General features: G+C 59.7%; 1 protein-coding gene across 2 annotated transcripts in view; it reads left to right on the forward strand.

Annotated features, from left to right (window-relative positions):
• Window positions 1-17,928, forward strand: part of NACC2 (NACC family member 2) — a 95,112-nt gene extending 77,184 nt beyond the window's left edge. For both annotated transcript variants that reach the window (XM_025360203.1, XM_025360204.1), the window contains exons 3-6: window positions 8,222-8,386; window positions 10,657-10,762; window positions 11,331-11,428; window positions 12,586-17,928. In XM_025360203.1, coding sequence (XP_025215988.1) covers window positions 8,222-8,386; window positions 10,657-10,762; window positions 11,331-11,428; window positions 12,586-13,094 — 878 coding nt within the window. In that variant the 3' untranslated portion in view covers window positions 13,095-17,928. The remainder of the gene's footprint in view (window positions 1-8,221; window positions 8,387-10,656; window positions 10,763-11,330; window positions 11,429-12,585) is intronic.
• Window positions 17,929-23,411: the final 5,483 nt, after the last annotated feature.

Raw genomic sequence — 23,411 nt, forward strand, 5'->3', positions numbered from 1 at the left:
ACTGTGTCCTCACTGTCCCCACACACACACTATCGTCACACACACTCTGTCGCCACATACACTCTGTCCTCACACACTCTGTCCTCTCACACGCACACTGTCCTCACACACCCAATCTGTCTTCACACACACACTGTCTCCCGGAGGAACGCACAGCTGGCACACATCCTGGGTGCTTCCTCCATGTGTGACGCATGTGCACGTGTGTCGGGGGCTGTGCATTTGTGTGGTTGGGGGCATGCACCTGTGTGTGGCGTTGGGTACACACTTGTGTGGTGTGGGTGCCGTCCCATGCATTGCCCTTCGTGTGTCCTTAGTGACCTGGTCGTCATTCTCAGCACACACGGACCCTGCTAGTGTCTTCACAGTGACCCGCACCATGTACTGTGGTAGGTGGCATTGGTTCAACCCGTGCCCATGACTGGACAAGCTCTTGCAAAGGCAGGGCGGGCCACCTGCTGGCTCGAGGGCGTCCTTGGGCAAGTCTGAGAAATTCGTGGATGGCTGTAGAGCAGGAAAGTGATGCCATCAGATCAGCAATAAAAATCTTCGCTGGGATCCCTGTCGGAGGCTTGGACCACTTGGGGACTTCTCGAGTCTCCAGGACCAGGCTTGGTGCTATCAGGATGGGTGCTGGGATTTGCAGGAGATAAAATGGCAGCACCTGCCAGGCCTGGAGGGAGCCTCAGCTCTAGGGAGGGCACTGGCCAGGGGTATAGGTGGGGCAGGGTAGGGGCCAGGTTTAATGGGATTGTTGAGCTGGTCACGGAGAAGCCCAGAGGGCCTCAGTCACTCGGGAGGATCCCTGGCTGCAGGACTGTGTCGGCCCCTCACGTCAGGTACAAGCCCCTGGCGGTGCCAGTGAGGACTCCACCTCTTACTGGTCCCCACATCTTCCCTGCAGCTGCACCATGAGCTGGGCACGGGGACTTGAGAGACCAACGAGCCCCCCTTTTTTTTTTTTTTTTGAGACTGAGTTATTTGCTCTTGTTGCCCAGGTTGGAGTGCAGTGGCTCAATCTTGGCTCACTGCAACCTCCACCTCCTGGGTTCAAGTGATTCTCCTGCCTCAGCCTTCCTGAGTACCTGGGATTACAGGCATGCGCCACCATGCCCAGCTAATTTTGTATTTTTAGTAGAGATGGGGTTTCTCCATGTTGGTCAGGCTGGTCTTGAACTCCCGACCTCAGATGATCCACCATCCCAAAGTGCTGGGATTACAGGTGTGAGCCACCCTGCCCAGCCAAGCGAGCCCCTTTCTATCTGGGTTCCCAGGAGACCCAGAGAGGCCGGATGTGGGCACAGGTCCTCCCTCCCTCCCTCCGTCCTGACGTGAACGTCCCTCTCCGCCTTCATTTTTCTTCCTCCTGGTGTTCCCGGCTGGACTTTTCTGCATTTCCCCGTGTCTCAGCATCCACGAAACGGGCTGTGTCTCACAGGCATGGTGTGGTATGGCATTGCGTGGTAACTGGTGATGGTTTTGCCTTCCCAGTTATGGCATGATGTGGTTAAATTGGTGGTACCTTTGCCCTGTGGCACATGAGAGAATGGTGTACCTTATAACTGTGGCCTCTGTGTTTCCACCAAGTACAGTGTTGAAGTCATTTCCGGTCTTTCTGGAGGATGACAGAGGCACCGCACCAGCCAGCACTGGTAGTTGATGGGGCCTGTGTGTTAAGCGCATGCTGTGTGCCAGACCCTGGGGACACTGACCAGCAGGGTGAGCTCCCCTCACTGCCAGAGGCGCTGGACCCAGAACAGGCTCGCTGGCCAGGAGGCAGCCAGCTGGGACCACAGACCCACCCCCAAAGCTGCGTGGAAGGGGCACCAGCAGGGAGGGCAGGTCTCCCCGAGCTGCAGTGACCACACTCAATGCCACGTCTGCAGCACATGGTCCCACCGCCGGCCCTGGGCTCTGGCCATCAGGAGGCACCTGGGCGGGGAGCTGGGAAGCATGTTGTGGTCCCGGCCTGGCTGGGCATCGGGCAGGAGGGTGTTGAGTCCACACCTGTGTGTTTTCGGGAGTGGGACACAGCCCCACATGGAGAGTGGGGTCATCTCCCCGGGACCCACTGCATGTGGAGCACCAGTTACCAAATCGCCCGAGCCTGGTCACCCGTCTGTGGTGCCCCCACATTGCCCCTCACCATTTCCACCTGGGTCCCTGCGCACCTGTTCTGCACCAATGCCACCAGGTTCACCAGTGTTGCCAGAGCTGGTCTGTGCCGAACCAGCAGCTGCAGAGGTAGTGCAGGGCATGTGCCAGGTCAGCCTCCAGATGTGTGAGCAGAGGCCGCCTCGAGTCGTGCAGGCTGCTCCTCTGGGGACAGGTGTGTAGCCTGACCTTTCCGGATTCACAGTGGCTCCCTCGCCAAACCCCTCCATGCTACCCTTCAGGCTTGTCCACACCCCAACACCTGGTGACCACCAATCTGTTCCTGTCCCTCAGATTTTGTCCCCTGGAAAATGTCATGCAAATGGGATCACCAGTATGTAACCGTTTGACGTTTCTGTGTAACAGCACGATTGGAGAGCCATCCAGGTTGTGTGCCAATCACTTATTCCTTTTCACAGCCAAGCAGTAACGCGTCATGTGGATGGTTCACAGTGCCTTGGTCTGCGTGCCCGTTGCAGGACATCCAGGCTGTGTCTAGCCTGGGGCATTCAAGAATAGAGATGGGATAAGCGTTCCTGTGCAGGCTGTCTTTGGAGATAAATTCCCATTTTTCTTGGGCATATACCTAGAAGTATAATCGCCGTGTCATAAGTGTATGTTGAACTTGATAAGCCACCAAGCAGTTTTCCAGAGTGGCCGTGCCACTTTGCATTCTCCCCAGTGAGGTCAGGACGTCCCGGCTGCCCCGGCTGCCCCGCATCCTCGCCAGCACTTGGCGGTGCTGGTCTTTTTACGTTTTGCCGCGCTGGGAGGTGGGACCACATCGTGGCTTGATTTGCATTTCTCCAGTGGCTAAGGATGCTGAGCGTCTTTTCATGTGCTAATTTCCATCTGTGAGTCCCCTGGGGAAGAGTCTGTTCAAATAGTTTGCCCATTCTTGAAACTGGATTGTTTGTTTTTAACTGTTGAGTATTGACATTTCTTTATATTTTTTAGATACAAGTCCTTTGTCAGATATGTGATGTGCAAGTGGCTTCCTCCAGTCTGTAGCTGGCTTGTCTTTTTATCTTCATTCAGAGATCAGAAGTTTCTCATTCTGGTGAATCCTAGCTCGTCAGTCATTTCCGCTGTGGATGATGCTTCGGGGTCCTGTCTGAGGCTTTAAGCTTAACCTAAAATCATGAAGACCTTCTGCAGTTTTCGTGTCGGGTGCGAGGCTGAGATGGAGGGTGGTTTGGGTGCCGTGCGTGTGTGCGGACGACCCGTTGCTCAAGCCCCGTTTGTGAAGGCCGCTGCCTCTTCCGTTGAACGGCTGGTGCACCTTTGCCAAAAGCCAGTCGCGCATGGCCGCGTGGGTCTGTTTGTAGGTGTCCTATTGTGTGCCATTGACCTGTCTGTCCACTTTCCTGAACCACACAGGCTTAATGGCTGTAGCTTTACAGGAAGTCTTAAAATCAGTGTGATTCAGCACTGCTTCTGTCTGTTTGCATTTAAGTTGTATGTTTCTATATCGTCAAGGACTAGGGGTTCATTTTCTTGTTCTGCATTTTAACAAATGGCATATACGTTTTTTTTGTTTTTGTTTTGTTTTGTTTTTTTTGATACGGAGTCTCGCTCTGTCACCCAGGCTGGAGTGCAGTGGTGCGATCTCGGCTCACTGCAAGCTCTGCCTCCCGGGTTCACGCCATTCTCCTGCCTCAGCCTCCCCAGTAGCTGGGACTACAGGCGCCCGCCACCATGCCCGGCTAATTTTTTGTGTTTTTTTAGTAGACACGGAGTTTCACCGCGTTAGCCAGGATGGTGTTGATCTCCTGACCTCGTGATCCCTCCCACCTCGGCTTCCCAAAGTTCCGGGATTACAGGCGCGAACCACTGCGCCCAGCCCCCAAAGTGCTGGGATTGCAGGCGTGAGCCACCATGCCCGGCCTAACAAATGGCATATACTTTTAGGGAGTAGGTCTCCCCATCTCCCTCCTACCCCCGCCAAGGCTCTGCTGGGCTCCACCAGGCGGCCCTGCCACCCACCGACTGCCACCCACATCTGCACGGACTCCCCTGGTGGGGCTGCCTGTGCGGTCTCTGATGGTGTCACCTGGGCGAGTCCCCAGTGACACACTGCTTTGGGGATGGGAACAGGGCTCGCCATCTGGGGCGTCCTGCCGTGGCGTTGGCCCGTGGACAGGGTCTCGGGGTATTTTGCCTGGGGAGGATGTGAGGCTCCTCAGAACCCAGTCAGTGTCCCCCAGGGAGTTGAGAAAAGTTACGGCAAGGCCAATGACACCCGATTTCCCTCCAGACCTGCACGGCCCCCTCCTTCCAACGTTCGTTCATTCTTTCTGAGCGTTGTTATCGTGGTAAAGCGGACATAAGATGGGCCATTGCAGTGATTTTTTACGTGCGCGGTTCAGTGGTGCTAAGCGCGTTCCCACTGTTGTGTGAGCATCACTGCCGTCGGCTCCAGAACTCCCATCTTCCCCAGATGAACCTCTTGTCCCCATGAAACGGTCCCTCCCCGTTCCCCCACCCAGCCCTGCACCCACCCTCTTTCCCGCTTCCGTGGACCTGACAACTCTGGGGGCTGCCTGCGAGTGGAGCCCCGGGGTGTGTCCCTCTGTGTCTGGCCGCTTCCTGAGTCTGGTGTCCTCCAGGCTTAGCCACCCTGTCCCAGGCTCCCCTGGTGTCGCCCGGCTGGGAGCAGCAGGACCTGGAAGGCACAGTAGGGGCTCCTTCTCGGTCCCTGAAGGCCCCAACCCCGCGTCCTGGGCTGCATTTGTCATTGTGTTTACTTCGCCCTGTGTGGTCCAGGGAGGCTGCCCACCTGCCCACCCTCAGTAGCTGGGCCCTGCTGCCCGGGAGGCTGCTGCTCCGAGCCCTCCCGTTGTGACCCTGGCACACCTTCCATGCGGGGGGAGCTGTTGCTCATCTCCATGCAGTTGGCTTGTTGCTCTTCCCAGCTGTTCCCAGATGTCACTGAGAGGTTTGGAGGGCACCGTCCTGGCACCTGAGTTTCTTCACAGGGCTGTCGAGGGTGAAGGCGGCAGTTCTGCTACGGCGGCCAGTCCTGGAGTGATAGGAGGCCATGGATCCCCCAGTACCCAAGACCCAGGCTCAGGAGGGACCTCGGTGTGACTGGCAGGGGCCTCTTCCCTGCTCACAAGCCCATCAAGGGGCCTCCCGCCACTCTGGGAACCCAGCTCTGACCCTGACTCATGGGGCCTCTGCATGGCCCACCCGGGGGCCACCAGGGATGAGCCGTCCTGTCTCTGCCATGAACAGGTCTCTCTGTGGGTTCTCTTTTAAAGCCCAGTTGTAACTTGGACCTTGAAGCTCAGTTCCTGCGGAGGGTGAGTTGGGGGTCGGGAAAGTGGAGGCTGCGTGAAGACATTTGAAGCACCTTTGCAGTTGAGCTTCGCTCGGTGCGGGGTATTTTTAGCCAGCAGCAGCATCCAGTGCACGGCAAGGCAGAAATAGAAGAGGTTTTTTTGGCCGTTCTGATGCTGACAGTCTCTGGCTCTTGGGGAGTCGGGCAGGGGCTGGGGAGGGGCGGGCGTGCCGAGCACAAACCACTTCTGCTGTTTAGAAAAACATCTCGGGATGAGGTGGTTGTGGATGGGGAATTATTTCTGTTGGTGAACTCTTTATGTAAATGCCACGCACCGCGCTGCTCCTCTGCGTGTGTAATCACAGCGGGCTGCACCGGGGGTGGGGGTGCGTAATTATGTTTTAAAATACCACCCGGGTTGTTTTGCTGTGTTCCCTGAGCACCCGGGTAATTCTGGGCTTATCCTGCGGTGCTCTGCCACCCCCGGGAAATGCTGCCTGGCCCCTGCAGCGGCCGAGCAGGGGCTGGCACCCACCTTCGAGGCCCCCTTTCTGGCCTCTGTTCTGCCGCGGCCTCCGCTCGGGTGTCCCTGGGTCTTGGGAGGCTCCCTCTCCTCCCTGGGACTGACAGGTGCAGTGTGCACCGCGCTCATCCTGGGCGAGTGGTTCCCTGGGGAGGGAGTGTCGGGGTGACTCCAGGGTGGGTGACTTCAGACCCCGCGTGGTTCTCAGGAGTGGAACCCACTGTCTTCAGTGGGGCGCCCGCTGTAGAATTGGGACATGGGGTCCTCAGTAACCAAGGTTTCAGCCCCCCAGGGCTGGGTGGCCTGACCCTCCCTGACAGGCGCTGGGTGCAAAGGTGACTCCAGCTGACTCCGGGACCCTCCCTGCCTCCTGTCCTCCTGAGGCTGCTCCCCAGCAGCCCCCTTGGCAGCCCCCACACCCTGAGGCTCAGCCACTCCTGCAGTGTTTTTCTGTGACTCTCCAAAGTGAGGGTCGTGGTTTGGAGAGACGGGGAACAGGGACAGCATGGCCAGGCGCACCTGCCTCTGAGCATCCTGGTGCAGCTGCTGGTGGGCTCTGCATGGAGCTGCCTGCCCCGAGCCTGCTGGACACACAGGTTCCACCCCGCCCCTCCCTCTGCACACCTGGGACCAGCAGGTCCTGCAAGCTACCCCCCCGCCCGCCACCGGGGGACTTCCCATCTCACTGAGGCTGCCGAGGGGACCGTGCCCTGTCCTTGGCAAGCAAGGTCCAGCCCTGGGTGGCCTGAGGGCCTTTCCCACCTGCAGGCTGCCCTCGTGCAATCGGGCAGGTGGAGGCTGTGCCGTGGGGCCATCCCTGCAGGCCTTGCAGCTTGGTGGGGTGTGCAGGAGCCCAGGGCAGTGGGATTCCCTAGTGAAGGCAGCAGACTGGGGAGGTGGCCCTCTCAGGGCCTTGTCTTTGGTGCTGGGACACAGGAATGAGGGAGGCGGCGCTCCACCCTCACCTGGGCAGGGTGGCTGTGCGGGCAGCCTGCCAGGCTGGGGTGTGAGGAGTGCGTGCCAGACTGGTGTCCACGGTGGCATTTGAGTACTGGGGGTCCGCTCAGGGGAGCTGATCTTCACCCTGGAACCCTGCTGGGCTTGTGAGGACCCCTGTGTGAGGGTGGGCCCTGTGAGGCTTCCTGGGACTCAGGGTAGCGAGGGGAGGGGACAACAGGGAAGTGGGAACCCGTGGGGAAGTGGGAGCCCCAGGCATTGCTGGGCAGGATCTGGGGCCAGGGCTGTATTTCCTCGGCCCCACGTGCCTGGTGCATGCTGGGTGTCCACCAGGTGGTTGTCAGATGAGGGGTCTCGGCCCTGGCCCTCCGTGAACACTCTAGAGGGGCTCTGTGACCCTGACAGCAGAGAGTCCCGCCCGAGGACCCCGGGGTGGCACCATGGGCTGTGTGGCCCAAGAGCCTCCGAGGGGCCCATCTGTGACGCATGGTGCCATCCGGGTCATGCTGCGCAGCTGCAGGTCTGGAGGGTGCAGGGTCCCTGGCCATTGTCTGCCCCAGCAGTGGTTTGTCAGGAACAGTCCCAGATAGCAGGAGGGCTGCCCCTGGTGTTGGCGCATCTGTCGGCCTGGCTGTTGGCAGGTGTTTATGGAGCTGCTCCTCGTCAGGCCAGCGCGGTCCCAGGCCGTGTTCTTGGATGCACTGAGTCCCCATGTCCTTGCCCATGAGTCGGGTGGCCGTGCCCTACTGCCCCTTGCTGGGAGCTGCTGGGAGAAGAGTTGGGGGCCACAGTACCTGTCACCCTTGTCCAGCTACCCGCCTCTCCTCCACCCGGCAGTTTTTATGGCCCCAGAGGTGGTTGCCCTGCTGGCCCCGCCAAGCCATCCTCCATCCTGTCTTATGCTGTACTCTCCCTTGGGGCCCTGAGCACTGAGCTGTCACTCCTGCCTGGCCAGCAGGCTCTGCATAGCACCCTCCCAGGAGCCAGCCCTCAGCAGCTCATTCCCTGGGCCTGGGCGGGCATCCCTTGCCTCACATCTTCTGCTCACTCGTTCACAGGGGCTTCACTGTGAGGGCAAGGCCAGGTGGGTAAGAGGGCACCAAGTGTAGGGATGGGGCAGGCTAAAGCCAGTCTGACCCAGGCCAGCAGGAGAGCGGCACAGAGTGGCCTCACCTGGGCCCAGGGAGGCAGAGTGGGTCTAACCCAGGCCCCAGGGAGCATGGAGGGCAGGCGGGCAGGCGGGCAGGCACAGAGCAGCCCAGCCTCCCAGATGTCCACCTGACCGGGTTGTTCTGGGCCCGCAGTGCAAGAGAAGCCTGAGCCAGTGCCGCTGGAGAGCCGCTCCTGCGTCCTCATCCGCCGCGACCTCGTGGCCCTGCCTGCCAGCCTCATCAGCCAGATCGGATACCGCTGCCATCCCAAGCTGTACTCGGAAGGGGACCCTGGAGAAAAGCTGGAGCTGGTGGCAGGTGAGGCTGCCTCCCACCCATCTATTGTATGCAAATGTCCTCACTCATTCATTTATTATTTCTTTTTTGCGGCGCTCTGAACAATGTACTCATCACCAATCAGTCAAAAAAAAAATCTTAAATTTCCTGTAATTTCCTTTTAGAAGAATGTGTCATTAAGAGAAGTTATTCAATTGAATTAATTTAGCATTTTAATTGAATCCCCTGGGCTGGTCGCGCTCCTGATTGGCAGGGGCTGCAGTCGCAACGTGTTTTAATTTGGGTCACAGATAAAACCATGTCACGTATGGTTGCCAGCCCTCCCGCCCCCCGAGGGTCCAGTTGCAGCCTTTGGGGGTAACGGCCGGGTTCTGAGTGGTAGCTGCTGTCAAGGCGGGATCCTTCTGGCGGAACAAACATATCGGAGTCCAGAAGCCCGTGGGGGCCAGGCCTCGCTCAGGAATGTTTACCTTTTGTGTTGGATTCCTTTGGCGTCATAGCTCCTTGTAGATTTTTACAACCGTTCAAGGAGAAGATGAGGCAGGCTGAAGCCAATCTGACCCGTGCCATGGGCATATTCTTTGGTGACTATTGGGCCATTTTCCGGGGATTTCTTCCTGGTTTTCCGGGAAGCCCCACGCTTGGTCCCTCAGGCGCTTTCCTTGGCCACAGCCTGAGCAGTTCTGCCCCAGCCCTGTCCTGTTCCTGTCCACCCCCAAAGGCCACACCTTGGGCAGCATGTCAGGGTCCTCCCTTCCCAGCAGGACGAGTGCCTCAAGTGTGCGCCGCCGCCTAAGGGTTGCCAGTGGCCTGGGCTGGCCTCGCCTTCCAGCTGCCAGGGACTTCGGTCCTCATGGGAGAGCGGCCTCCTGGGCTGCACCTGGCGGTGTTGGGCTGCCCTGGCCAGGAGGGGTAAGGGCCCACCTTGCTGTGCCCTGAGCCCTCACCCTGCCCCGGCACTGCTTCTGGATGGGGAGCGCAGTGCTGGGCTGCCAGGGCTGGGTGGGCCCCTGGGGTTGGGCTCTGGGGCACAGATGCCCACGTGGGCCCTGGTGCTTCACATTGGTGTGGTCCTGGGAAGACAGTCTCACCCCAGCCTCCAGCAGCTGTGGCCTGTGTTTGGGGTGTGCGGCTTGAAGTTTATGAGCTCCTCAGGAGAGTTCCTCCAGCCCAGACCCTGGCAGGGAGGGGGCCTGTGGGAGCAGTGGGTCAGGAGACGGGCCATGCCAGGAGGAGGCCATGGGCACTACAGGCTCCTGGAAGCAGGCACACCTGGACATCAGCATCCTTCAGGACGTGGCATCTCGTGGTCATTGAGATTGGCCGTCCCCAGAGAGCGGTCCCTCCCCGTTCTTCCCAGCGAGGTCCGTCCTGCTGCTGTTTCATGCCCTCGCTCACCCACCCTAGTGGGACACCTGAGGTGTGGTCAAGTTTCTAAGGGTAAATAGCACAGCGTGGACCTCCCTGGCCACGCCGCTGCCCCGGCTGGTTTCCCCCTTCACACATACTCAGAGGAGATCAGCGCTGGGCCCTGCAAAGCTCCAGCCATACCCTCCAGTCAGGGGATTCCGTCTCCCTCATCGTTGCTTGAGGCTCTTTGGTATCTGGGATGGAGCAGAAAGGCAAAGACATGAGTGTTTCCCCATACCCAGGGCCAGAGCCAGCCCTTCAGAGTGTGTTCCCACACGCCAGGTGCCGTGCCCCACTCCTATAATCCCAGCACTCTGGGAGGCCCAAGTGGGAAGATTGCTTGAGGCCAGGTGTTCAAGACCAGCCTGGGCAACATAGGGAGACTTCATCAAAATTAACTAGGCATGGTGGTGGCGCCTGTGGTCCCAGCTACTCAAGAGGCTGAGGTGGGAGGATCACTGGAGCCCAGGAGGTCGAGGCTACAGTAAGCTGTGATTGCACCACTGCTCTCCAGCCTGGGCAACAGAGCAAGATCCCGTCTCTAAACAGCAACAAAGCGTGTTCCCAGGGAGGGAGCTGAGCCCGGGGGCCGCAGCATAGCGGGGAGAGCTTGGAGTGTGGGGCTCGTTGGGGAGGGTGGGGGGGTTCCATGGCTTTCCCCACCCCCTGCTTAGTTCCATGTGTGATTTGGGACATGCTGGGGCTGGCCTTGGCTGTGGCCTCTCCTGGTGACCAGCAGGTGGGACCTCAAATTGCTCCTCCCAAAAAAATCCTGGAGGCCTCCAGCTCCTCCCCACCCTCCCCCTCACCCCTCTGTGCCCCTCTTCGGACCCTAGTGGCCCGGGAAGGCCATGAGCCCTTTTTCTTTGTGGCGGCCACAGGCTCTGGGGTCTACATCACACGCGGCCAGCTGATGAACTGCCACCTCTGCGCAGGGGTGAAGCACAAGGTCTTGCTGCGGAGACTCCTGGCCACCTTCTTTGACAGGTAGGTCGGGGCAGGGGTGCTGGAGGGCACAGTGGAGCTGCGGAGGGTTCTGGCTCCTTTAGCTGTGAGCTGTCTGATTGTCCAGGGTTGTGGCATTGAAAGTCCCCTTGCATTCCTGACTTCAGCCGCGGCCTGTCAGCGCCAGGACGGTGGAGAGGCTCCCGGGGAGCGAGGGGCTGTCTTTCATGGTCTTTCTCAAAGGGCCTTATGGATGCAACCCCCACAACAAAAAACGCAAAGAGCCACACTTACTCTGTTGTGCGGATGGGCTGACAGAACCCTTCCCGAGGACACAGCAGCTTCCTCAGATGCCCCCAGAGTCCCTGAGGACAAGGCTTGGGTCACCTTGCAGCCCCGTCACCTGGTCGTCTTCTCAGCCCAGACGCTTTTCCTTTGTCTTGTCCCTTAGAGGGTGGCTGGGCTGGCTGCTGCCACTGGACCACGAGCTGGGACACATGCAAACCAGCCAAGGGTGAGGCCAAGTGGCCTCCCAGCAGGGCATTCGCACGGGCGGGTCGCCTCCAGGTCCCCTCTCCGTCATCCTCACCCTTTCTGGTCCCTCCACCAGGAACACGCTGGCCAACAGCTGTGGGACTGGCATCCGCTCGTCCACCAGCGACCCCAGCCGGAAGCCGCTGGACAGCCGGGTGCTGAACGCTGTGAAACGTAAGAGCCTGGGGTCTCCCGGGTGGGGGGCTGGGGCTGAGGCTGGGTTCGGATCCCAGCCTGAGGAGGACTGGGTGGGCCCCGGGGGTGCTCCCGGCCACCTGCAGCTTCTGTCCCCGGGGGCCGAGCGTGGTCGGATTGAGGGAAAGACAGGAGAAAAGAGCAGCTCTCAGAAGCCAGGTCTCGAGGTGTTAACGTTCTTGGTAGGTTTCCAAGTGTGATGAATTCAGCTGCGAAACTATTTTAATATGTGAAATAGATCTAATTTTCCTTTTTGAACAAAACCCCTTATTTACATTTTGCGGTTATTTTGAGCCTTTGCCATCTGTTCGGCCGGCTTCTGCCTCCCGCTCTTGGGCGTGTGGGGGCGGAGCCCGGTCCATCTCCGGGGCAGACCGCCGCCCCCCCAGCCCTCACCCCAGATGTGGAAGATGCTGACTGCTGCCGGCTCACACCAGGTGGCCAAGAGCACAGCCTCCTGTGGCCCTCAGCCCAAGAAGCATTATCTTGTTTTCCTCCTTAAAAAAAAAAAAAAAAAAAAAACCTGTGAGGCAAATTCTGTTTTAGAGCAAAGGGGCCTTTGCATCCAGGAATTACAGTCCCAAAGCGTAGGGTGGCAGCCGGGGCTCTGGGAAGATTCTGGGAGGCACCAAGGTGGACGTGGCCCCTGGGGCCTGCCTGTGGGTTTGATGCCGTTGGGAGGAATGGCCCGGCCTTGGCCTGGGCTCCTGCTGGAGAAAGGAGGCGAGGGTTGCTGAAGTGACGGCTTCTGTCGCTCCCCTCCTCCAGGCTGGGACTGGGACGGGGACGGGGAGGGGTCTTGTTATTTCTGAGAGGGGGACCCTCTGACCAGTTCCCTTTAGCCAGTGGGGCTAGGGAAGCCCGGAGAGATTAAAAACAGGCCTGTGCCTCACAGCTGGCGGACAGCCAAGGCTGCTGGGCCTGACCAGGCCAGAGACTGTTCCAGAGGAACGGGGTGGGGAGGCCTCCCAGGCCGCGCAGTGAGAAAGGTGACCTCTGGTCTTCTGGCTGAGCCCAGGGGAGCCCCAGGAGCAGCCAGGGAGGCTCATCCAGGGCATCATGGTTCCGTGGCCTCGGGGAGGGGCGGGCCCTCCCGGCAGGCAGGTGGCTGAGCTCACGCCGCCCCGTCCTCACAGTGTACTGTCAGAACTTCGCCCCCAGCTTCAAGGAGAGCGAGATGAACGTGATCGCCGCGGACATGTGCACCAACGCCCGCCGCGTTCGCAAGCGCTGGCTGCCCAAGATCAAGTCCATGCTGCCGGAGGGCGTGGAGATGTACCGCACGGTCATGGGCTCCTCGGCCGCCAGTGTGCCCCTTGACCCCGAGTTCCCGCCCGCCGCGGCACAGGTGTTCGAGCAGCGCATCTATGCCGAGCGGCGGAGCGACGCGGCCACCATCGTGGCTCTGAGAACTGACGCTGTGAATGTTGACCTGAGCACCGCCACCAACCCGGCCTTCGATGCCGGGGAGGAGGTGGATGGGGCCGGCTCGGTCATCCAGGAGGTGGCCGCCCCCGAGCCGCTGCCCGCCGATGGCCAGAGCCCCCCACAGCCCTTTGAGCAGGGCGGGGGCAGCCCCAGCAGGCCCCAGACACCGGCGGCCGCGGCCCGGAGGCCAGAGGGCACCTATGCAGGGACTTTGTAAGCGGAGCTGGGTGGCTGCGCGAGGGACCGAGTACTAGAGCTGCTTGCATGCGTTACTAATACAAACAAATGTGATCAAGCCACTTACCTACTGAACTGCTACTGTTGCCTGAGAAAAATGTGATTTTTATTCTGCTTGTATTTAAAATTGATGAAGGAAACAAATGCATTCATTATACTGTAAACAATTAGGCCACTGGCAGCCTCCTGTGAGGAAGCTCCCAGGGCTCCCTTTTGATATTCACAAGGTCAGTCTCCACGTGTAGCTTCCCTCCCCCTTCTTGGGGAGGGCGGGAGGCCGCCAGGCCCCTGGTGCCCAGCCCTGCCCCTTCCTCCCTGCCCTTCCTGCTCCTTCTGCCCGGAAGGCAAAGCAGGGGCGGTGGCCTGTGGCGGGAGGTGGGTTGAGGGCTGGGGTGTGCGTCACTGACCCTTCCTTCCTTACCCGTGGAACCCCTCTGGGGTAATGGGGCAGGGCTCAGGCCCCAGGGCCCTAACTCCTTGTTTTTGCTTCTTTCTGAGACTCGGGGCCAGGCCCACCAGGCCTCCCACCTGTGTGGGGTGTGTGCACGAGTGTGTGTGTGTGTGCGCGCGTGTGCGGGGGCGTGGCGAGGGGGCAGGGATGGCTGTGGCTCACCCCTCAGGGGTGGAGAAAAGGGTACTTTATTCTGCCCCCTCACCCTGTCCTTGTTCTGCCCAATCTGTCTCGGCTCTGCAGCCCCTCGGTCCCCTGACCCCCAGGGCACCGCGGACCCCGCCTGGCCTCCCACTGTCCTGCCCGGGCCCACTGTGGGACGTGCACAGCTGACGGAGCCCACGCCGCCCTCTGCCGCCTCAGCCACTTTGGGATTATGCTTGTCTTGTTTTTTTTAGGTTTTGTTGTAATTTAGATCTATTTCATGTATGGTTTGGAAACTTTCCGACTCAATAGAGCAAAAACTTTGGGTGGGATGGTGTACCTGTCCCCGGCCCACCATGACTTGGGGCGGGTCATCTGTGGCAGTCAGGGTGCACCCCCCTGCCTCCCCGCCCAGGGCCAGGGACCACTCCTCTCCCACTGGGGGAAAAAGGGGGTCCCGGATGGGTGACCAGTATGTGTGAAGCTGAGCTCAGGGTCCGACCCGGGGAGGGGGGCTCCGCTCAGGCAGGAGGCAGTGGCCAGGGCTGGGCCAGGGCTAGAGTGAGTCCTCCCAGTACTGGGCTCCCCATCTGCCTTGGGGGTGTGCATGGTTGGAGGCTGCAGGCAGGAGGTGGCCAAGACAGGTCTGGGCTGGGGCAGTTGGAGGTGTGGGCACTGGTAGGGGACAGAAGGTTAGGGATGCATGTTGGGGGCCAGAGACAGTGGAGGAAAGGCCCATGGAAGATGGGGCTGGTAGGTTTTGAGGCTGGAGTGCTTCCCTTGAAATTTAATTACTATTTTTTAAGTGGTGGGGGTCACAGACCATGTGAAGTCCTATGTGAAGTGCTGGTGTGGCCACCTACCCAGATGCCTCTCCCTTTTGTTTTGGGGGCCTGGGCCCTTGTCCAGGGGCAGCCGTCCTCCTGAAGTGTGGCCAGAAGAACCCCCCATCCCAAGACTTGAAACGTCTATTGCTCACCTCTGTCCCTCCAGAACTCGGCTTCCCCATCTGCGTGTGCAAAACAAGTGCAGCGCTGTACCCGTCAGCACCCCCTCCCGTGTGCACACAGGCCGGTGAGCGGTGGCCGACCAGCACACCCCACTCCCCCAACCTCCACAACCCATCAAGTGGAGGCCGCCCCCGCTAGGGGAGGACCTTGTGCTGCACCCTGGCTTGGGGACCTACAGGGTGTGGGTTAGACGCATTCCCACTGGGTGACCCTTTCTGCCCCACAGCCCACCCCTGTGGCAAGGCCCTGGGAGACCTCCCGTGGGGCCGCCTGTATAGACTGCACTCAGCCCCCTGGGCTTCCTCCAGCCACGCCCAGCACGTGCCTGCCCTCTAGAAAAATAAGTTGCTTTCCAGAAGGAGGTGGGGGACCATGGGCAGACACTATGGACACTAACCTCGGCCCCTCCACCCGTTCCTCAGGGCCCAAGTCCAGGGAGACCAAGGCCTGCATTCCTAGGGCCGGAGGTGGATCAGTGGTGCAGAGGCATCCGGACCTCCTGCTGAACTCAGAACCACCCAGCCTAGAGGGAGCCTCTCTCTGCCTCTTCCTCCCCTGTCTTGGGCCCAGGTGGGGTTGGAGCCCCCATGGGGTCCACGGGGAACCTGGACCAAACCTTCCTCGGAGCTGGGAGAAAGCGGGGGTGGGTAGGTGAGGTTGAGCTGCACTTCAGTTCCCTCTGGAGTTTCCTGCATCTGCCCCACACCCAAATTTGCACTTTAATTTGACCATGCCTGGGGGCCTGGCTGCTGACAGAAGGGCTCTCTCCGCCCTCCACTCCAAAGTGGGTGCCCCCCACCCTTGGCCAGGACAGGGAGGGAGCCGCTGGCCGCCGCCGGAGGTGGTGGCTGCACAGAGGACGCCTGACTGCTGCTCAGGCCTGCACAATGTCCCGTGGCCCCTTCCTCGTTTGTAATCGCCGTCTGTTCTGTTGTTCTGGGTAAGGAAGGCAAGAGCTATAGGTAAAACTTAAATAATAATAATTTAATGTGAATGGGTTCTGAGCTCTCCCTGCGCCCCGGGCGGGCCAGGCTGAGCATTTTGCACTAATGTGTCCCACGGTGGGCGTGAGTCGGGAGTGTCTGCGGACGCGCATGGCTGCTGAGCGGACCTGCCGTGTGCTCCCTCCGCGTCCTGAATGTACCGTGGGGCGGGGGCGGCGGCCCGGGCTCGGAGGGGCCTTCCAGAGTGCCTTAGCATCCTTTGATCATTTTTCCCAAGGAAACCAATTAAGAAAGCCGGACCCTTCCCTCCTTTGTTTACAAGATGACTAATTCCAGAATCCGGGGTTGTCCTGTCCTGTGAGTGTGACCCTGACTCATCCAGACCCTGTAGAGAGAGACGAGCCACTCAGTATTTATGAGCTGTCCGCACCTTTATCCCTAAGCCTGACTATTAGCAATACGCATATCCTATATAGAATCTATTACAGAGCTACGTTATCTCCGCACCTTTTAAGGAGGACAGAAGGGACTGGACTGTGTTGGAGCTGCCGCCTGGCAGGTGGTGGGCATGATACCTAGCCGCCTCTCCTGCCCTGCCCTCCTCTTCCCCAAGGGGATGGGCCCAGGAGGCAGCTGGTTTGCATGCAGAGGTCCAGGAGGGACCGGAGGTGTGACAGATACTGTGAGCCCGGCAGGCCGCGCCTGGCTGGGTGCCTCGGTACTTGAATTCTGTCTTGTTTTCCGCACTGTGTCTGCCCACCCGAGTTCTCTGTCGTCACTTAACTTTGCATTGGATTTGGTTATTGTACTTTGCCCCTGAATGTGGATGAAGCTGTGGGCGAGAGGCCAGCAGGACCCGCCTGGATGTCCCGGTGTTGGCGACCGTGGGTCAGGGCTCCTAGAAGGTGGGAGCCGGCTGCCTGGCCTCCTTTCTCCTCCAGAAAGAGCCATTCTTTGGCATTTGTGTTTGCCAGGAGGAAGGCGGATGGTAGGGACAGAGGGCTGGTCGGCCCTCAGGGCTGGACCCCTCTGAGGGGACTCTAGTGCCTGACCCTGGCCTGTCCTTATTCGACAGCTGGAGCTGTAAGCACTGGCCCAGTCCCCCCACCCCACCCAGCCGTGTACTGCCTGAGTTCCCCTCAGAAGGGAAATTTGTATGGAAACATCTTGGCAGCAAGTGGAAAAAGGTGTATGGCCCATGAACCAACTGCAAACTCCAAGAAACCTCTGTCTGCCTCTGCCAGCAGCGAGTCCTAAACAGAATCGAGAACTCGTAGCTGTCCTCAGCTGTAACTACTGTTTCAGAATGTTGCTGCCGCATAAATTTGTCATGTCAGCCAGCCGGCTCCGGTTCCGTGTGCGAGTGTGTGTGTGTGTGTGTGCGCGCGCGCGCGCGCGTGCGTCTGTGTCTGTGTGTGCGCGTGCGTGCGTGTCACCACCGGAGCATTTAGGGCTTGGTACAAGATGTTTCTCAAATGGCAAAGGTTTTTCGTGTTTGTTTGTTTTGTTTCTTTGGAAAAAGAAAAAGAAAGGAAAATTATGCAGAATCGAAAGCATTCAGATTGGACGACCTGCTCGTATTCCGATCAGTCGCTTCCACTGTTAGCATCGTACACATGATTGTGATTTTTATGTCAAAAGAAGCCAAAACTTGCAATACTATTTTTAGCAGACAAAAAAAAAAAAAAGAACTAAGTATAAAATGTATAAATATTTTTGACTTGAACATTTGGATGGCACTGGGTGCAAGTAGAACATCCATCCTTCGGACGGAATGTTTGGAAAAGAGAGACTTTTAAAAAGGAGACGTTTGTTTTAAAGAGTCTGTTTAGGGGTTAAAGTACTGTAACTCACGACTGTTAAAAAATAAATTTTCCTGTGCTGTAAAGGAAGGTTTCACAGTACCACTGAGTTAGATTTCAGCCACAGAAGATGCTTCGCTTTTTTTTTTTTTCTTTTTTTTTTTTTTTTTTTGTCTTTTTTTAAGGAGGAAGCCTTTGTTTTGTTTTCCTGAGCCCTCACTCTCTTTTTGTGCTGTTACTCGGTAGAGTCAAGACTGTTACTTTTTAGCCATGGCTGACATTGTATCAATAACTAAAACTGAAACATCCAAAAGCGACCAGGGAAACAGAGGGCTTCAAGCGTGCTCAGAGCCGTTTCAGACAGTGGAAATCCATGACAAGCAAACAAAAGGATGTGATCATTAATTGTAAAGCGCTTTGTAAAATTCACATTTACAAAATAATAAAGTCAGTTCAAACCTAAGTTTCCTGGACTTGACTTGACCCTGTGAGGTTTGGGGGAGACGCAGAGAAGCCAAGGTTGGGCTGTTGAAGGCGGGGTGGCCAGTGGTCCCCCAGGGGCAGCCTCAGGACCCCTGCCCCTGTTAGCGGCGTCCCCAGGCCAGCTGTCCATACAACAGGGCAGGGATCTGGCTGTGGGGTTCAAGGCCACCTGACCCGTCTCTTGCTCTCCCCATTGTTTTACAAGGTGAGTAGGATGTCTGCAGGTATTAGTGTGCCTGTTAGAGGGGAACCGTGTCCGGACCCCCAGGCGACCTGCCAGGGCGGAGGGATCTGCTTTTCAGGGCCTTGGTTTTATCATCTGAGAAGTGGGGCAGCCCCTGCCTCACCTGCCACCCAAAAGGTGCATGGCTCCCTCTTTCCCTCCCCCTCCCCCCTGCCACCCCCTCCCGGGCCACGTCTGCCCCCAGGTGCACAGAGAGACAAGTGCAGGTGGGCAGAGTCTGGGCCCACGGGATTGGCCTTCTCTCCAGCCCTGAGGCTGGTGTCCTGGGATTCAGGCTGCGTGGCCAGCCCCACTTCCCTTTGCTCCTCTGGCGTGTCCACAAGGACAGGCCGAGTGCTTTGCAATCATGTGTCCCCCAGACCTGGGGTCCTGCCAGGCCCTTGATGGGGGCCTCCTACGTCTGGAAGCACTTTCCTCTGGACACCTGCATGGTGGGCTCCTCGCTTCCTGCGGTCATGTGAGGGTCTCGTCCAGGGGACCATCCTGATCACCTCACGGACACCCCTCCCTGGCCTCTCTTCCCCTTTCGCAGGGTTCGTGGCACCTGCTCTCCCGGAGGGAAGTGGTGAGTTTATTGGGCAGGGCTTCATGGCCGTGTTCGAAGAAGAGGATCCTCTGGGCCAGCACAGGGCAGCCCCTGATGTCTTAAATGGATAGATGTGGTTTCCATACGGGCCCCCTGGATGGAAGGGCCCCTGTGGCAATGCGGATGGTGGCTTGGGGTCACCCTGAGCCATTACCTCCTACAGGAGCCACATCACCACACTGTCCCCACCAGGAACGCCCAAGGGGTCTGTTCCCTGGTGGGGGCCAGGAAACACGGAGCGTTCCGGTCCCCATCCCACCACCAAGTCCAGCCTCAAGCTGCCAGGGTAAGTGCGTCTGACTCAACTTCCCTGGAGAAGGAGCAGAGCCGCCGGCTCTCAGGACTGTCCTCCTGCCCTGGGCTTTCAGTGTCATCCTCCTGGAGAAGGAGCAGAGCCCCCGGCTCTCGGGGCCGTCCTCCAAGGCAGGGTTTGTTTTCAGGGCTGGTCTGGCCACCCAGCCCCGCTCCTCCAGGCTGACTCTGCTTTAGACAAGTGGCACGTGCCCGTCCCACCTGGCCTATTCATTCACCTGCACGGGGTGGACTTGGCAGACGCTGAGTGTCCAGGCACCTGCCTGGCTGGTGGGGAGCTTGGTGAGGACAAACAGCTTGGATGCACACCTGCAAGACCCCAAATGCCCCACCCAGGTGGGTCCCAGGCCACCCCAGCAGCTAGGACTGCTGAGGCCTGGGCAGCGTGGTGAGGGGAGGAAGGGTCGTGGAGAATGCCCCAGCTCTGCCCAGGAATCCCGCCACTCTGGGAGGGGGCCCACCCAGCCCAGCCCAGCCCTTCTCCCCCGAGTCAGCCCTGGTTTTCCAAGGAGGAGGGGGAGCCAGGTACCTGCTGCCCATCCCATCCCATGTCCCGTATCCCCCATCCCCTGTCCTTCCAGCGGCTGCCTCGCCCTCGCAGCCCCGACAGAAACTGGCTGAGGCATCAGGAGTCTTGCATGGGCCTCCCCCTCCTGGTGCCCCTTTGTCAGTTTGGACAGGAGGGTGCTGCGTCAGCAGGACCCACGGCTTTGTCCCCGGCCCTTTGTACTTCGGCACAAAAGGGTCAGGAGCCCTGGGTGGAGGAGGGGCCTGGGAGGGAGCTGAGCCCAGAGTCTGGGAAGGGAAGGGCGCCTGCGGGGAGCCCGAGGGGCTGGGATGGGACCCTGTGACCTCCCTCACTCCTGAGCCGCTTTGGGTCACGCGTGCCTTCTGGCACCCATGGGATGGACAGACCCCACTCTGATGAGAGGAAGGCTCCCTGGGCTGCCAGTGAGAGAACCCCTGCCTTCACCCGCCTCCCAGCCTGATTCTGCTGTTACCCGGGGGCTAGGGGATGTCCAGCCCCGCCCTGTGCACGTCCCACCAGGCGGCCTGTGAGGAGTAGGCTGGCCGGACATTCTGTTTGGCAGTGGACACAGGCCTCTTGGGGAGGAACGATGGTGTGGGTGGGGGGAGTTTTACGGGTAAAGGGAAGGAGGGCGGGGGCAGCAGGTTAGGGGCAGAGGGCCCCTAGCTGCTCGCCTGGAGTGGCTGACCCTGCCGTGGGTTACTGTGGCCCTCAGGCCAGGACTCTCTCTGGTCTCAAAGACTGCTGGAAGGTGTCTGGCGGTGGGCACCTCAGGCTGGAAGAAGAGTCTGGGGGCAGGAAGGGGGGTGGGGCAGGAAGGGGGGTGGGGCGGGTAGGGCGAGGATGGAGCCTCATCGCCCACCCACAGGAACCCGGCTTCCATGACTTCTTGATCACTGGGGGCCCCACGTGGGTCTGAGCACACGGGTGAGGGGCAGGAGATAGATTTGAGTGGTGGGGTGTCCACGGGTTCCATGGGCTGTAACGGAGTTGAGGGGTGGAGAGGCTTGGAGAGGGCTGCATCCCCACCCTCATGTTGAGGGCCTGAGGCCACACCCTCCCCTTGGGGCTCCCTGGGGATCTGTGGCCATCCTGGAGGGCTGGAGCTGGGAGCGGGTAGAGGAAGCCTGGGGTGGGGTTTGGGGGAACTCCAGGTAGCCCCACTGGAAATGCGGCAGAAGTGAGCTGAGGGTTGGGCTTCCAGAGGGAGTGGGGAGCTGCTGTGGAGGGGTCCGCCTGGCTGCCTGGGACCCCACCAGGCTGAGGGAGGCGATCTGGGTGGGCCAAGGGTACTGAGCAGGGCTGGAGGTGGGAAGGTTCCCGATGATAAGTCCCCACCCACCCTCTCCAGGGCCTCTCTTGCAGGCAGGGCTCAGCTGGCTGCGGAAGGCTTGGGGGCCCAGAGAGAGAGGAGTTTGGGTGGGGTGCACAGACCTCTCCGTGAGCAAATAGCCAGGCTGAGCCAGCAAAGGAACTGGCTCCCATTCCCACCCACCCTCGAGACCCAGGCTGGGCAGAGCGGGCGTCCTGAGCTGGGGGCAGGGGCCTCGAGATGGGGCCAAGGCTGGCTGAGGTGTGTGGCTGGCTGCCAGCTCTAGCAGGTAAGATGAGGCAACCCAGGGAGGTCACTATGTGTCCCTCTGGCCCCCGTAGTCGGGCAGGTTCTGGAATGGGGCTCCCTGAGCACCAGCGCCAGGTGCCTGCCCTGGCACCAGGAGGCAGCTCTCCCTCGCACAGGAGCTTCAGGGTGCCCCCCTCCTTCCAAGCCAAGCCCTTGAGAAGCCAGCTCCATGGTGCCCATCCCTCGCCCCCCTAACCCCTCTTCCTGAAGTCCTCTTGAGGCCAAAACTAGGCTTCCTCTCAAGGAAGCAGCCGTGGCCCCCAGCTGTGGGCCGCACTCAGGAGGGAGGGAGGGAGGGTCACACGGGACAGTCAGGAGGCAGAGGGACAGAGGGACAGCCTCAGAGGTCCTGAGCACATGTCTTCATCCCCCGCTCCCCCTCCCCTCCAGCTGGGAGGCTCCAGCAGCCCAGGAATGTCCACAGCTCTGGCTGCCCACTGGGGCGCTGGTTCCCCAGCTGTCCCATGTCCCTCGTCAGTCAGCCAGGACCGTTCCGGGAGACCAGCGCTTCCCAGTGACTTCTCATCGAAGGGGCTCTGGGACAGACACAACCCGGTTCAAGGTCGGGCTTGGGGCCTGCGAGCTGGTGAGAGGGCACATGTCTTTCCAGGCACCTCAGCCCAGGGGTGGCCCCGGAACTGGGATCCCAGCCCAGGGTTGAGGTCTACCAACCACATCCACATGTTGAGGTGCCACCTGTCCCTTCACCTCGCCCCACCCCCACCACGAGGGGCTTCCTCTGCTCTCCTCCAAGGAGGGACGGAATGGGCTGTTTGGCCCTGTCCCTCAGGGGGCAGGGTAACATGGAGGTGGCTCTTTGGGAAGGGTGACAGTAGCAGTGGCAAGAGCATGCACACTGGCCAGTCAAGCTCAGGACACCTGTGAGGGAGTCAGCACCAGAGCTGGGGTGGGCCCCGGGCTCAGCCAGGCCGTCCCGAAGGCAAGGAGTCCTCCCTGGGGTGCCCTCAGACCAGCCTGGCTGCAGCTGGGCAGGTGGAGTTCTGCCGGACCGGGGTCCCTGGGGAGAAGCACTCCGGCAGCCCCAAAGACCCTGCAGGACCCCACGGTCACGGCAGTGCCCCTTCCCACTGCCCAGAGGTGCAGCCGCCCAGAACCCATGAAGATGACAACCTGCAAACAAAGTCCGTTTGCCAAGTGCAACATGAAGCACCTTAAAACAGGGATGCACCCCAAGGGCACGAGGCTCCGTGAGGGGAGCCAGGCTGACAACTCCCTCCTGCAAGGGTCCACTTCGTGAGGTGCCCTGTCACCAAAATCACGGAGACAGGGAGTAGGATAGAGGGGCCCGGCTGTGGGTGCAGGATCCAGTGTTTCGTGGGGGTGGAGCTTCAGTTGGGGAAGATGGAGGGTTCTGCAGACGAGGGTGATGGCTGCACGACAAGGTGACTGTGCTCAGTGCCACTGAGTCGTGCACTGAAAAATGGCTAAAATGCTGGATTTAGACATAGCCGGGCGCAGTGGCTCATGCCTTGTTAGTGCACAGATCTGGCTCTGGGGATCTGGCGTGGGCCTGGACTCTGCCTTCAACATCCTGGCCACACAGTGAAGCCGTAAGGGCATCCCTTCTGCCCGGAGAGGTCGGCCCACACTCTCTGGTGGAGAGACCTGGCTTTTTCCTCATGCAGCACAGACTTGTGTGCAGAGACTACACAGACCAAAAATTGCACACTCGCTGCCTCCGGCGTTTGTGGTCTGCAGGCCTCGTCCAGATCGGGGTGCTCAGCACATCTTTGCTCAGCTTCCCTTTGCCGGGCTCATGGGAGCGCCGGGGTGGAGGTGTCCTCACTGCCTGCCCGAGAGGCATCCACGGTCCTTGCCGGAGATGTGCCCATATGCCACCCCCTTACCAACACTGGGGCTTACGAATGGTTTCCTTTTTTACCAGATGGATGAGTGTTAAAAAAAAAAAAAAAGGCCGGACGCCGTGGCTCACGCCTGTAATCCCAGCACTTTGGGAGGCCGAGACGGGCGGATCACGAGGTCAGGAGATCGAGACCATCCTGGCTAACCCGGTGAAACCCCGTCTCTACTAAAAAATACAAAAAACTAGCCGGGCGAGGTGGCGGGCGCCTGTAGTCCCAGCTACTCGGGAGGCTGAGGCAGGAGAATGGCGTGAACCCGGGAGGCGGAGCTTGCAGTGAGCTGAGATC

The sequence above is a fragment of the Theropithecus gelada genome, chromosome 15, assembly GCF_003255815.1.
Source record: "Theropithecus gelada isolate Dixy chromosome 15, Tgel_1.0, whole genome shotgun sequence".
NCBI lineage: Eukaryota > Metazoa > Chordata > Mammalia > Primates > Cercopithecidae > Theropithecus > Theropithecus gelada.